Source organism: Crocodylus porosus, unplaced genomic scaffold (assembly GCF_001723895.1).
Source record: "Crocodylus porosus isolate Cpor-Errol unplaced genomic scaffold, CroPor_comp1, whole genome shotgun sequence".
Classification (NCBI taxonomy): Eukaryota; Metazoa; Chordata; order Crocodylia; family Crocodylidae; genus Crocodylus; species Crocodylus porosus.
In genome coordinates, this window is record NW_017728906.1 from 168,567,751 (window position 1) to 168,583,529 (window position 15,779).

The window sequence follows — 15,779 nt, forward strand, 5'->3', positions numbered from 1 at the left end:
GCTGTCCACTTCCTATTGCACCACTATTTTTTGCCGCTGTGCATGCCCCTGCACATGCACTGTGGTGTGGGACAAAATGTACCATTTCAGGCAAACTGCCCGTTTCCCACTTCTCCCAGCTCCCAATGTGCTGAAGAAGCCAGGATGTACCTAAAGGAGGAGAGATGCTTTGACTGGCAGCTAGAGTATCTATCTCCCTGGAGGACTCAGCCTTCAGTTGCTCAGTGACATGCTACAAATCTGCAGCACAAATACACAGTTGCATATGTGCCCTGTACAGTTTGCAGCACCTCAGATAGGTTTGAGGTGTCACAAACCACACATGCATGCTCATCTGGCTGTGCCCAGAGAATCATCCAGCTAAATAAGGAACAATTTTTTAAAATAACAAAGTTTTCCAGAGAAATTTATAATTGATATGGCAGGTTTTCAGTGCAACCCTCAGTATGCTTTAGATGAAGCACTGCCATCTTTGGCTTTATGCCTGCAACTGCACTGTAGCAATTGCAGGGATGGGTTTCTTCTCAATACTTTTTATCCTGCATTTATACATCTGACATTTTTCCTCCCTTCCTCCCCTACCACAACTCTGTAGTGTGCAGATATACACCCTTAGTAAATGTATCTGTACCCCTATTATGTACTGAAAATTAATTTGTTTGTGCTTCAGTAGTCTAATGTAAAATGATAAGTATATGTCATTCTTTTTTTCATTTAGGAACTGATGGCAGAGTTGAAGAGAAGGGGAACAAAGGAGATAAAGGAGAGAGAGGACGACCTGGAAAACTGGGACCAAAGGGAATTGTAGGACCTGTGGGTGACAAAGGTCAAAAAGGAGAAATAGGGCTGCAGGGACAAAAGGGGATAAAAGGTGATATTGGTCCCATGGGTCCAAAAGGGATGAAGGGTGAAATTGGGAATCCAGGTGAAATTGGTCTGCCAGGCCCTGTTGGTCCTATTGGTAATCCAGGTCCTGAAGGAAGCGTTGGAGGTCCAGGACCAAAGGGGAATCCAGGAGTTCGGGGGGAAAAGGGCTGGAAAGGTGATAGGGGAGATAAAGGAAACACAGGTGACACCCCAGTGGTACCAAGAAGTGCTTTCAGTGTAGGCCTTACAGTTGAAACTAAGTTTCCTCCAGCCAATCGTCCAATCAAGTTTGATAAAGTGTTGTATAATGGTCTAAACCATTATGATCCTGCTACTGGAAAATTCACCTGCAACGTTTCTGGGGTTTATTATTTTACCTACCACATTACTGTTTACTCAAGGAATGTAAGAGTAGCTCTAGTTAAAAATGGGATCAAGATGCTGCACACGGTGGATAAATATCAGGGTGCTGAGGATCAGGCTTCAGGAGGTGCTATCCTGGAACTGCATGTGGGAGATCAAGTATGGTTGCAGGCCCACGGAGGAGAGGTTTTTAATGGCTTGTTAGCAGACCAGGATGATGATACAACTTTTACTGGGTTTTTGTTGTTCAGTAACTCTGAGACACTAGACCCAGTCTAATGTAAATCAACATTTTATTATGCTGGCACTTGTATATATTGTTGGGAAATTCCCACCAACCTGAATTTCAAAGTGTATCTTAGGCAACAAACAAGCAAAACTTTTAACTGTTTAAAAAAAGAGCACGGCAAGGACTGCTACTCTGGAACACATAGGCTGTCTCAATTTTCCTGTAGCAAAACACGTTTAGGTAAACTGCAGTAACTTCAACCAGGAATAAAACAAGGTTAACATTGCAACAGTTTTGCTACACTTGTGTTGTTATAAAAGCCTGAAGATGTAATAGTTACATCATACCAGATGATATCCATATAATTTCATATTGGTACAATTGTTACATCTGGCTCATCATAGTGGCAAGCAAAGAGAAATGCTTAACTGTAAAGAATAGTGCAACATCCTTCCTTACTCATCAGTCCAGCAATCCAGATCATACCGTGCCTGGCTCCCTGTGATCAGAGACCTAAGGAAGAATTTCTTGCATTTAAAAGCTTGTCTAACTTTATCCCAACTACACAGTTGGTTCAATAAAAAGATATTACCATAAGAAATCCTTGCCTTTTAGCAATCCTGCAGAGATTTAATCCTAACAGTAGTTATACAGCCATTTATATATATATTATTGTTATTCACAGCTTTTGTTTTAGATTTTCATGTTACATTTTAATGTAGCTGAACTATGAAAAAAAACTACACTTAGAAGGCTCTATAATAAACTCACGTATCCTAGACACGCAGAGGCTTATTAAGACTAGTCTAAACTACTGTTGTTGTTTTTTTAAAGACACAGGTCTACATCAGGGGCAGGGAAAATATGGTCTACATATTTTCTGGCTGAATCTGGCCCACCAGGCAATTTCACCTGGCCTGCAGGGTCCCCCCCGTAAGCCCCCTGTAAGTCCTGGCCCTGGGCTGCCCCTCTGCAAGCCAGGGGTCCCTGCAGGAGGTATGGGTCTGGTTGCTCAGCAACTAACTCCCCCCCAGCCCAGCCTGACCCACCCCCAGCCCTGAGTCAGGGTGCACCTCTGGACCAGGGCCAGGGACTCCCACTGGGGGAAAGGGGGTGGGAGCGCAGGGAGCCATGTGCTATGGGACCAGATGGGGCTGGCCCTGCACCCTGCTACCACACGCAGATCCAGGGATTTGCACACCCCAGGGACCCTGAGGACCGCCCCCCACAACACACACAGAGCGCCACACCTCACCTCCCACCATACCCACAGCACACCCCCACCCCCACCATAAACCCACATTCACTCCTACAACCTCCCAACCCCCACCTGATACCTACCCCCCCACACCCACTCCCCAACCACCCCCCACATATACCTCCTTACTCCCCTCTGCACAATACACAAGAATAAGACTGTCTTTTGAGTTATTCATAGGTATTTGGGTTCGAAGGGACCTTAGCAGATCATCGAGTCTGACCCCCTGCCCTGGGCAGAAGAGTGCTGGGGTCAGACAACAGCAGCCAGGTGCATGTCTAGCTTCTTCTTAAAGACCTCCAGGGAAGGGGAGAGCACCACCTCCCTTGGAAGCCCATTCCAGATTTTGGCAACCCTTACCATAAAGAAGTTCTTTCTGATGTCTAACTTAAATTTGTTCTCCATCAGTTTGTGGCCACTGTTCCTAGTTACTCCAAGGGGTGCCCTGGTGAACAGAGCATCTCCTATTTCATGCTGTCCTCCCCTGATGAATTTGTAGGTGGCCACAGGATCACCTCTTAGCCTTCTCTTGCAGAAGCTGAAGAGATCCAGGGCCCTCAGTCTCTCCTCATAGGGTTTTGCCTACAGGCCCCTAACCATACGAGTGGCCCTCCTCTGAACCCTCTTGAGGTTGTCCACATCCCTCTTGAAAGGCGGAACCCAAAACTGGATGCAGTACTCCAACTGTGGCCTGACTAATGCCTCATAAAGGGGAAGTATCACCTCCTTGGACCTGTTTGTCATGCACCTGCTAATGCATGATAAACTGCAGTTAGCTTTACTGATCACTTTGTCACATTGACAACTCATGTTCATCTTGGTGTCATTGTTGACTCCAAAAGCCCTTTCCGCTGCCATGCTCCTGAGAAGGTCCTCCCCCAGCCTGTAAGATATTATGCAACTGCCTCTAGATACACTATGCAAACACACAGAAATCAGGACAAAAATATTTTTTGAAATAAAATAACTTATAGTAGATGTTTGATTTTTTTTTTAAGTGTATGTTTTTTTCTGGTTTCAAGATGGCAACCCCTCCCCTCCAAGAAAAACAGGAGAACTAAGGCAAGGGAAGGAACTTCCAGCGGAAAAGGTCACGGTCCAGGGGTGGGACTTCTGGTCCCAAGGTGGTGACCAGGGGGCAGGCCACCTGTCAAGGGGCAGGCCTTGATGGCTCACCAAAGCTCATTAAGTGGCCCTCCAGCTAACATAATTGCCCACCCCTGGGTCTACACATTCATTAATGTGCCACAGTTACTGTGCATTAAGTTTAGTACTTGCATAGCAAAGTACTAAATCAATGCATAGTAACTGGTGCATAGTAACTGGCGTATAGTAACTGGCACTACTGCTCAGTAGCGCCAGCACACAGGTTTTTAAAGATGCTAACTACTCAGTAGCCTAATACTACTGTGCAGTAGTGTATTAGCATGGGTTTTGCCTGGCATGCTACTGTGCAATATTATTAGGCTACTACGCAGTTAGCATCCCCGGGTAGGTGCACTCACAAAGTAACAAAATACTTAAGACCATGGGTTTAATCCAGCTCCTTAGCACAAATCACCTTTGTGCAAATGGTCCCAGTTCTAACTGGTTTTGATGAGACTTCCTGTAGTAGTAAGGACTACTCGTAGAAGCATCTGCAGGATTGAGTTTGGTGCTCATTCTATATAACCTCTGATGAATAGTTAACTTTTTTTCATCTGCAAGGCAATTTGGAAGAAAATTCACAAGAAAGCAGAACAGAAGTACTTAAATACAGCTTGTTTAATTTAGGGGGGAAAATCCTGCACCAGTGCAGAGGGCCTGTAGGTCCTTGAGAGCCTTAAGGTCCTTTCCCAACTCTGTCATTTGATAGTCAGGTAATGGATTCATTAATCATCTACTGATTTATTTACAGCAGAGTGGACCAACCCTTTTGGCAGGTGTGCCACAAATTAGCCTTGCACCCTCCCCAAGTGCCACTCCAATCCTATTCTCCTGATCCATCTGCAACTCTGCTTTGTGCTTCCTTCCCTGTGTCCCCTGCCGGGTTTCTGAGTTGCTTTTTGTTTCTTTTAAAGACACAACATAACAAATATTGAAGACCATGGGTTTAATCCAGCAGTCCTAATTGATGTATAAAGTGCTTCCTGCCCTATTGTTTACTGTGCTGCTTGCCCTCTCCCTGGTCTGCTCTGCCCTACTTGGAGGCTGCCCATGCCACTTGTGGCACCTGTGGTTCAGGTTGGCCAGTCTTAGTTTACAGTATATACTTAAAATATTGCAGATTGTACATGTGGGTTCCTAGGGAGATAGGTATTTGCCTCCGACTAGATTTTGTTTTTATGCAGCAACTAGAACTGTCATTACATTCATTTCTCTGTACCTTTTTGTACCCAATCTTCATTCCTCAAGTTGCCTGCTGTTCTTTTCTCTTCTACAGTTTTACTGCTGTGTCCATATTGGCATCTCCAGAAGTTCAGCAACCATGACTCAGGCCCCAAACATCTTAAGAGCAATTCTTGAAATCATGAAAATGTTCAAAATTGATATATCTGAAGTTATTTGGATTTGCCTTTGGTCCTTAAGGGTATTCTTATTTCATGCTTTTTTCTGCAAGCATGAAGGTCAAAAGGTTACTTGAAAAATGATTAGAACATAAATGTCCACGCAGTGTTTTGGTTCCAGCAGCTGTCAATTAAAACACCAAGTTTCACAAGCCTTACAATAAAGGTGCAAGAATTGGCGGCATTGCTCTTTGTCACCTTTCATATACATTGAATTGTGTTTGTTGCAATACTGCCTTGTAGCTTTATTGGTCTCCATCCACACGCACTACACAACTCTCTTAACCTTGTCTTTAAAATTTCTGTCCAGCCAAGCAAAACAATTTTTCGACGTAGGATTAATATAGTTTAATTCTCCCCGCAGGCTGACCCCACAATGTCATTAACTAGTTTTGTTACAACCGCTTTGGGAATGTTTAAATATGGCTTTAAACCCAGTTCTTTGGCCTGCGATAAGCTGGAAAGAATGATAAAGGTATGGCATGGAGACATAACACAAGCAGATGAAAGGAAAAACCTTGTGGTTGTGCTCACATTGGTAAATATTAAATGACAGGTGCAAAAACCCGGTCTCGTGTTACTGGGCTTTAAAATGAACATGTGCAAAGCAAACCCTCCAGTTGAAATGAAACACAATCTTTGTTGCTGCCTCTGAGGCAGATGCTGAAGAACCGATGGAGGTACTATTTTGTGAACTTCACGTTTCTTTCTGCTGCTGCTCTCCGATGTGCCCTGCTGCTTTCACGCTGGAGACAAAGATTTTCATGGAAACTTCAGCTTGGAGAGAGAGCAGGCAGGCAGGCAGGCCTGGAGGGCAGGGCAGCACCGCACCTAGCCATGCACTCCTGCACAAATGCAATGAAGCCTCACTGTAACCTGCCTAACATCGGACTCCCCAGATACCTCTGCACTACTTACCAGCTACATTCATTCCCCTTCCGCCACCCCTCCCGCAGCCTGTCTCTCACCCACTGCCTCCCCGATTCACACTCTCACCGCCTGCCCGCAGACCAGCCCCTCCGGCTTCTTTCCCAGTCACTCCATCCAGGAAGAGCACGCGCCATCTGCAGAGCCCCACCAAGGACATTTCTACCCGGAAGCTCGCAAAGACGAATTTTTCCAACTATCTGAGTTGGTCCAATAAAGAGATCACCTCGACCTAAAGAACCTCGTCTGCCTGTGTGTCCTTAGACCAACACGGCTACAACCTACACCCCTCGAAGCCTAATTGCTGTGCAGCGTCCCACACTGATACAGGGTGGAAAGGAGGCAACCCCGCTGCGGACCTTGTATTTTTCCAGCAGAAACGGGCACCGATCACGAGATGCGGCAAAAGCAGGGCGAACCCCGGCCCCAGGGCGCAGTGCAACGGGTCGCGGGAGGTCCAAGCCCGCGCACCGCATGGGGGCGGGATAGCACCAGGCCACGCCCCCTAGGGAGGCCCCGCCCCAGCTCCTCAGGCTGAGGTTGCGCGGGCCGAGGCGGAAGTGGGCGGAGTTTTGCCCTCTGCCCAGTCGCGCGCCGGTCATGCTGTGCCGCTGCCGGCGGGTGGCGCCTGCCGACCTGGGCCGGGCCGCGCGGGGATGGGGATGGGCCGGGGCCGGGGCCGCTCGGCGGCGGGTCAGCACCGGCTGGTCCCCGGTGGGCGCCGCCTTCGACGCCAGGCAGCAGCGCAGCAGCGTCGTGGGCCGGAGCACGGTGGGTGACGGGCCGGGGCGCCTGACAGCGAGGCGGGGCCACGTGGTGCGGGGGCAGGAGGCGGAGCCTCAGCTGGGCCAGGGCCAGGGGTCCGGGTCCGGGTCCGGGTCGGGGTCGGGGTCGGTGTGGGTGTGGGCCGCGCGAGGCCGACCCTCGCTGCTCTCTGCAAAGCAGGTGGCATCAGTTTGAAGGGCTATCGGTGCTTTTCCCTTAGGCGAGGCCGTGCTTGAGTAGGAAAGGGCCCCTCCTCTAGACCAGTGGTCTCCGAAGTGGGGTGCATGCACCCCCCTGGGGGTGCTCAAGACCATCCATTGGAGTGCGGGAAGAAAATATTAGAACTTGTATTTACATTTATTTTTTATCTAAAAAAGAAAGAAATTAAGCTTTACTAATATTTAATATACGGATTGACACTGGCGCCCTCACTTGGTCCATATGTCAAATAAATAAATATACATATAATGGGGGGGTGCATACTCAAAAAATTTTTACTGATAGGGTGCATGATTAAAGAAGTTTGGAGACCACTGCTCTAGACAGGTGTGGAGCCTGCTCCGACACCCTAGAAATCCAGTGCTTGGGAGCAGACCTGATTTATCGAGTCTGCTGGAGCATGGAAACTGGATGCGCTCCGGCAGCCGAGCATGTTGGTATCCCAGCATGTCTCCGCGCTGAAAAGATGGCGGCAAGGAGCTTTGAAATAAAACATGATTGATGAACTTTACGTCAAAGCACCTTTGCTGCCGTTTTTCAGCGCGGGGACACATGACACACAAGCACTTTTAATTAACACCAGTGGTGATATGTAGGGGGTGCATGTGCACTGCCAGAGAGAGAGCATGCCCTGACAGGCTGTGCTCACCGCTTAGGCAACAGGCCACGAGTGCCCCCCACTTCAGTTGGCAAGATTGGCCGTGGGGACCCTTGGTCGCTGACTGGTTGCTGGGGCACCAGTCGCCCATGATTAGCACAGCTCACTAATTTAAGTGCCTGGCCCCAGAGTGCATGTAAAAATGCGCAAAATCTATAGTTTTGAATTACCTAACAACTTCCAGCTGCTCTTCTAAGCGCCCATTTGCACTGAAGTCTTACCCTTCCATGGGGGTCAGGAAATCCTTCTCAGATCCTCAGAGTAACCAAGTTGCAAACTCTGCATAGGTTTGTGTTGGGTGCTTTGCACAGGGCTCACCAGCAAATGAATAAAATAGGACTCATGTTGTGGAAATAACATAAAGCTGTCCACAGCACAGCTGATAGAAAATAAGGATTGGAAGGGACCTCAGGAGATCATCTAGTCCAACTCCCTGCTCAAAGCAGGACCATCTGCAACTAGATCATCCCAGCCAAAGCTTTGTTTAGCTGGGTTTTGAAAACCCCAAGGATGGAGCTTCCACCATCTCTCTGGGTAACCTGTTCCCATGTTTTACTACCCTCTTAGTGAGAAAATTCTTGATATCTAACCTAAACTTCCCTTGCTGCAATGTGAGACTGTTGCTCCTTGTTCTGTCATCTGCCACCACTGAGAATGGTTTAGCTCATGGGTTCTCAATCCCTGGGCTGTGGCCTGATCCCAGGCACAGTGGGTCAACTGCCAGACCCGAAGTGGCTTTGGACCAGCAAAGTGTGGCCCCCCAGATATGGGCGGTGAGGCCATGGCTTGTTCTGCAGGGCCTGTGGCAGTGCAGGATTTAGTCCACCCCCTGCCGGGGGTGTGGGGGTATTCTTACCTGTCTCCTGGCTGGAAATTCTGGCCACAGTCGGCTGGGCTGCGGTATAAAGACTTTGACAGCCCCTGGTCTAGCTCCGTCCTTTTTTGAACCTCCCTTCCGATAGTTGAAGGCTGACCCCCCTCAATCTTCCCTTCTCCAGAATAAATAAGCCCAGTTCCCTCCGTCTCTCCTCGGAAGTCATGTGCCCCAGCCCCTAAACCATCATCATTGCCTTCTCCTGGACTCCCTCCAATTTATCCACATCCTTTCTGCAGTGGGGGCCCCAAAACTGGAAAGTGCTCTCCAGTGTGGCCTCACCAAGTGCTGAATTGAGTGGAAGAATCACTTCCCTCCATCCACTAGCAGCACTTCTACCAATGCTACCTGGTATGCCATTAACCTTCTTTGCAACAAGGAAACACTTGGCTCACATTCATGTTACTGTCCACCGTAACCCTGTGGTCCTTTTCTGCAGAGCTGCTGCTTAGCCAGTCATTCCCAACCAGTTCGTGGGATTGTGCTGCTTTAAGTGCAGGACTTTTCACTTCTAGGCACTAAGCTAAGAATACTTTTCTGATCCCTGCTCCGGGAAACTTTTTTGGCTTTTGCTGTTCAGCTGCTTTTCCCCTCGAGCAGAGCTGTCCAGCTTCTAAGTGTCTGGGGCTGCAGCAGCAGGAGCCGGGGGCCACATGCCTCCCCACCCCCTGCCCTCCAACGCACTGCATTGTGCACATCGGTTCCCAAGCCTCATCCTCAGCTCAGGCTCCCCTGGTACTGTGCCACCCTTCCCCCTTCAATAGGGGTGGGAAGTGGAAGCCAGAAGAGGCAGGGAAGGGTGAGGGGGAGAGAGGTGGCTGGTTGGCAGCCTGGGGACCATGTACTAATCCCTTGTGGGCTGCATGTGGCCTGTGGGCCACCAGTTTAATTGTCCTGTCCTAGAGAATATAAATAGATTGGCAATGCTATATTACAAAGCATCTAATTGCTCGTGCAGTTTTGGTTTTGAACACTTTTTTGAGCATTTGATATATGCATCTTACTAAATCTTCTCTTCAAAGTAGATAGAAAAAGGAACAGTGGAGAGGACTGGAACAAACAGAAATTGGCTCCTGGTAAAATTTTCAAACCTGAGTGTTGAAGTGAGGCTCCTAACCTATCTGAAGTGGTCAGCACCTTTGTAGAGCAGGTGGCTTGCTTTAAATAGGGCTTTGGGAACATGGCTTTCAGGAGCATGACTTTTTGACTCCCAGTTTTTTAAATTCTGGCCTTGTGTATTGAAACTGTTGTTAAGAACAATTCAGTAATATTATTCTTAATCGATATTGGGATATAATGCAAAGAGAAGCAACAATACTTTCTGGATGGAAAACTGTTCTCTGACTGCATCATGCATCAGCATTTCAGATGTTAACCATGATTCAAATAGATTAGACAGTGATTGAGAATAAACTAGTTTGGTCTGTTGTTTTACCTTTTTGGTGAATGTGTAACTGTTAACCTGGCCATCATAAGCTGTTATATTGTTTTTATGATAAGACATTAAGTTGTGTTAGGTGACAGTCCTGTGGTGTATTTCCAGTAGTGATCTACAATGCTTAATTACCTGGAATTAGTAAACTGGTAGAGTAGATACAAATGGCACTGTTCAGGGTGGATAAAAATCAATGATTAAAAAAATCAGATTTTTTTTATTAAAATTTTTTTGATTTATTCCTATTTTTCATTTTTTTGTTAAGATACTGTTTTTACAAAAATATCGTTTAAATTTAAGACATGTTAAAGCTCAAAGATATCATCATGAAATAGGGATTTTAACTTCTAATTATATACTATTTGAGACAATATATTCATGTAACCTTTTTAGAAGTTTTATAAATAAGTCACAACTGGCCGTGGACTATATTAGGGGCCTAATCGTAAGGGTTTCCCAGAGGCTTCTCTACAGATTAGTAAAGATTGAAGAAGTCTACCCAGTGGGACTCAGTGCTCCATCTAGAAGATCCCATTAAGCATCTCTGTGATGCTTAGGTTCAGTTCTCAAATTGTGGATTTGAGTCTCCAGAGATCAATAGGCAAGGTTCTTTGGGTAGATGTGATGTCTTTTATTAGACCGACTAAGTAGTTGGAAAAATTGTTCTTTGCAGGCTTTCAGGCACAAATGCCCTTCTTCAGGCATAGGGAGAGTTTGTTGTCTCCAGAGGTAGCATCCTTGTTAACAGCAGTATATGGAAATGAGAGATAACAGACCTGATTACCCACACATCAGCCCTATTGTCCCTGCAAGTTTATGTGCACACAGCTGAGCCCTTACCTTTTTCTAAAAGTGCAGAATTTCAAGAAATTAAACAAATAAACAACAACAATGCACTTTTTGTAGAAAACAGTGTCAATATTGAGGCTTCCTGACCAGTGATTTAAATCAATTTGATTTAAACCAAATTCACTCTGCTACTAATGCTGTGGTATGTTAGCCCCTGCACGATAAAGTAGTACACTACACTATTTTAACACTACGTTTTATCAGTAAAACTCATCTTCTTTCTTGCATGTGACTATAGTCAATTCTGATCCCTTCTAATAAAAATTTGAAGTTTCCTGATTAAAATGAGCCAGCGGTAAGTGCTACTGGTACAGTTTTGCTAGCACATCTCCATAGATTCAGAAGTACTTCTGCCAGTGCAACCTGTCTTCTAGGAACAAGGCCACAATGTATATGTCTTTGCAGTTGTGACTGTTGGTGATATTTTTAAAACTCGACTGCCAAAGGGTAACAAAGAGCAGAAGCTTGTTCTCTTTAAACTGCACTGTTTGTTTTAGGGTTATCTCTTTTTCTTTTTAGTTTACCTTTTCAAGCGTGATTTAAAGTGTGACAGTGGCTCTTTAATAAGTTGTTGAGCCCATAAGTGTAAAAGCACAAGTAGTGTGAAAATCATAACCAATTAGTCTTAAACATTAAAGAAGAATCCAAAGTAAGTTTTATATAGTTAATGTACAAATTACTTCTGTATTTTGATTAAGGGAAATAACAGAGTTTTGTCAAGTTGTTTTTTCTGATTTTTGACAGTCTTTGTAATTCTGAAGCAGAGTGAGATTAAAAATAGGGGTGTACTGTTAATTATTTTTTGGGCTGATACCAATGGTCGATTAATAATCAACCATATTGGCTGATACTGATCCGATTCCCAATATGCAGCCCAGCAGCTTGGAGAGCAGTGTCCTCCTGGTAAGTCTGTTGGGGGGTGAAAGGGCATGGGTCCAGGGGGGCAGATTGAAACACCTGCAGTGAGGGAGGGGGTGGGGCTGAGGCAGGGGTGCACAGGTGGGGCAGGGTGCAAATGGAGCTGTAGCTCGTCTGGGGGCTAGGGAGGGTGGTTCCTATTGCTGCATGCACCCCTGGGGGAGGCATGGGCAGCATGTGCCCCCCAGGTCTGTGTGTGGGTGTGCTGCCGGTTGTGGCAACATCTTCCTGGCTGGGGGTCTGGACCAGGGCTGCACTTGGAGTGGGTGGGGGCAGGGTGGACAGTGGCAGCGCTGGGAGCTGGGGCTACAGCCACCCCAAAATTCACCATAGCCCCACCCCCGTAACCGCCCTTCCCGGCGCTGCAACTGTCTGCCCCCAGCACAGCCCCAGCCCAGCCCCCTCTCAAGGAAGAGACTGGAAATGCACGCAGCAGCAGGAGCTGCCCACCCTTATGCCCTTTCTCTCCCCCCCCCCACAGACTTACCAGCTGGATGCTCCTCTCCAAGCTGCTGGGCTGCACTCCTGCCTGCGTGCATTCTGCGTCTGCATGCATGCACGTAGCGTTTATTGGCAATATTATTGGCTATATCGGCTAAAAAAAGCCAATTGCCAATAATGTCACTTTTCCTTTTATTGGTGCTGATATGATATGAACCGATATATTAGTGCGCCCTTAAAAATGAAATTGTTAACTTTAACTGTTGGTTGCATTTGTTCTCTGTATTCTAGGGTCTCTTTGGTGTTCCAGAATTAAGTTGTCCGGAAGGATTTCAAGAAGCACAGGAGAAAGCACTGCAAGAAACAGAGCGACTGGTCCGGAAAGCATATACTACACCTCCTGGACCTGAAATAGTGATGATTTTTGATCAGCTGTCAGATGCATTGTGTAGAGTGGCAGACTTGGTGAGGGGATTTTGTTTGGTTTTTTGTTTATTTTTCAAGTTGGAAATGATCTCTTGTAAACGGGGTTAGATGACACAGGGTTTTTGAAGTTTCTTCTGTTATGACAGGGATGTATCAAGATTGTAAGTCATTGTATGAGAATAGAAAAATTGAGATCCCTTAATGGAGAAGTTGTTACAAAAGCTTTCACTAAATTACAGGGGGGGTCAGAAACCATATATGTAGTATGACTTGTAACTGTACTGTAAACTTTAAAAATAGACACCTCAGTTCTTTTTTTCCCCCATAGGATTAAGTCCTTGCTGCAAAACATTTTTTCCAGTCCTTAAATCACTTTTATGGCTCTTTTCTGTACTCTATCCACTTTTCAACATCTTCATAAATACAGACCCTGATATGAACCAGTATTCCAGTATTGATCTTGCAATCACCTCTTCTATTTACTTCTCCCTTTTTTAATAAATTCAAAGGTAGCTCCTGTTGAGTTGCTTGTCTACCATGACCCCCGAACTACTTTTCTGACATACTGATTTTCAGGATATAGTTCTCCTTTTTCATGTCTGTATGACTTTTTTTTTCCCTCTTGTTCCTAGCTATCAGCTTTTGTGACTGTATGAAGACACAGTTTACTTGAATAATCCCTGTCTATGAAGTGAAACTGATTGCTCTGTCCTAGTCACTAGTGCTATTCCACCAATCTTTGTGTCACCCTCAATTATGGTCCATGGTGATGTTGTATTGACTTCCAGTTCATTCATGAAAATGTTAAACAGTGCAGGACAAATACGGATTTCTACAGAGTCCAGTCATTGATAAGTTACTTCTTGAAATTTGGCAGTTACTGCATCCATACTATTGATATTATATGGTGTACAGGCGACCCTCGCCATTCAGGGGGGATACATTCTTGTATTCCCTGTGAAAGGCAATATCTGCAAATAAGGCACTGCGTTCATGAACACAGTTTGTGTTCATGAATGCAGTGCCCCCGGCGGCTGGGGGGCGTGGAGCCTGGTGGCAGCAGCGGCACCAGCAGCAGCCCAGTGGCAGCAGGCGTGGAGCTCTTGAGGAGCTCCTGTAAGTGCATAAAGTGGATTTAAAATGTGGGTTCAGCATTCGCGAATATTTGAAACCACGATGCTGAATCTGTGAATAGCAAGGGTTTCCTGTATATTTTTTTAAAGATGGTGTAGGGCCTAAGTTAAATATTAACTATTACACCTTGTTCTAGTAAATTTCTAAGTCATACTTGTAATCTCATCCAAAAAAATCATCTTTTATAAGCTATTTCCCATTTTTACAATGTATAACCTATTTATAACCTGGTGGCTTTGATTATTTTCCTGTTCTTTAATTTTTGGTCTATTTAGTCCTATATTAGCTTTTTCAGTATTTTGCACAGAACTGTCAGTCTCTAGTTATCAGTGTAAGTCTACTTGGGTGCTTGTATATGTGACAGGGGTTTAGTTCTCCGTAAATTGAAATGGTGGGTTTTTAATTGTTACGATTGAAAACCCACTGTTTCTGTTTAGGGGCTCTGCCACTTTTATGGCGAGGGGCCTGATCCTTTTTTTTGACAGAACTTGCTTTTCAGCCAGGTGGTGAGCTGCCAGTGGGCCCAGAGCTGCTCAGAGCCAGCACCCAGGTCACCAGCAGTCTGCCTGAGTAGCACCAGTAAGGTACCATCACCATGGAGGGATGTACTGGAACCACCTCACAGCTCAGACACTGCTGGCAGCTTGCCCCCTGGCTGAGGGCAAGCTCCACCAGGGAAAAAAAAAAGATTGGGCCCTTCACAGTTTTTTGGTTTCTTTTTTTTTTCCCCCTCTGCCAGTACTTCCAGCAGCCCAAGCACTGTCTCCGCCACTTGGGACTGCCCAGGAATGGGCTAATGGGCTGGCTTGCCCCTGGGGCAGTGTGGAAGGTGGCAGGAGAGCAGCTGCGTGTGTTGGTGGCTGGAGAAGGTGGCAGAGATGGTGCAGAGGGAGCTGGAAGCCTGGGTGGGCTCAGGGAAGCTTGGGCTTGGCAGGCTTCCAGCGCCCCATGCACTGTCCCCACTGCCTTTTCTGGCTGACAGCACACCCAGCTGCCTTCCTGCCACCTTCCTGTGGTGCCCCAGGGGCAGGCCAGCCCATTCTGGGGCAGTCCCAAGCAGTGGGAAGGTGGCGGGGACGGTACATGGGGTGCTGGAATCCCACCAAGCCCTTGCTGCCTTTCTCCCCCTTCCTACCTGCAGAGCCTGTGTGCAGCCAGGGAGTGAGCTGCTGGTGGGCTGAGCAGCTCCTGAGCTGCAGGGATCCCTGGGGATGGATGTATCGCTGCAATTTGTTATGTAGCAAACTAAAATACATCGGGATTTTAAAATACATAACAAAGTAATTTAATTCACAATACGCCACTGCACGTGTACAGTGTGATTGAAATTAAAGCACAATATATCATCACATGTGTAAAGTGTGATGCAATTAAACCACTAAAAAGGGCAATTAAACTGGTAAAAAGGGCAATTTTGTCACATGTCCAAGCGCCCCATGCCCTTTTTTGCTAGATGGCTTAACATTAGCATTCTTCAAATCTTCTGGAATTTCCCCATTATCCCAAGACTTATTTTTTGAAAGGGCAGTGAGAGTTCCCATTCCTCATGTGTGTTAAGAAGACTTTGAGCATTAGTATACCTTATTACCTGGCTGTCTTGAAAAATGATGTCTAAAAGTTGTTAGCCTGTCTTTCATACAAGGAACAGTGCTCCTCCTTACCATCTTGTTGGGCAGTTAATTCAGTTCTGGTGGACAGATAAGATTACTAGGAACTTTAACATCAGTGCCACTGCTTGTAGTATCTTAGGTTATTCTTAGAGATCATCTGTTTTTAGTATTTTGAAAACTAATACTGCTTTGATTTATGAGATCCCAAAAGATTGTATTTCCTCTTGTTATTCTGTAGTCCAGCACTATCCAGCTGGCTT

At 46.1% G+C, this 15,779-nt stretch overlaps 2 protein-coding genes across 4 annotated transcripts in view; both read left to right on the forward strand.

The window, feature by feature from the left end:
- LOC109306655 (complement C1q and tumor necrosis factor-related protein 9A-like) overlaps positions 1–2,022 on the forward strand; it is a 10,248-nt gene extending 8,226 nt beyond the window's left edge. Inside the window, exon 4 of the mRNA XM_019530172.1 lies at positions 719–2,022. Within this exon, the coding sequence (XP_019385717.1) occupies positions 719–1,509 (791 nt within the window). The 3' untranslated portion in view covers positions 1,510–2,022. The remainder of the gene's footprint in view (positions 1–718) is intronic.
- Positions 2,023–6,775: 4,753 nt separating this feature from the next.
- The window catches only part of MIPEP (mitochondrial intermediate peptidase), a 101,817-nt gene continuing 92,813 nt past the window's right edge, over positions 6,776–15,779 (forward strand). For all 3 annotated transcript variants that reach the window (XM_019530173.1, XM_019530175.1, XM_019530174.1), the window contains exons 1-2: positions 6,776–6,961; positions 12,641–12,814. In XM_019530173.1, coding sequence (XP_019385718.1) covers positions 6,791–6,961; positions 12,641–12,814 — 345 coding nt within the window. In that variant the 5' untranslated portion in view covers positions 6,776–6,790. The remainder of the gene's footprint in view (positions 6,962–12,640; positions 12,815–15,779) is intronic.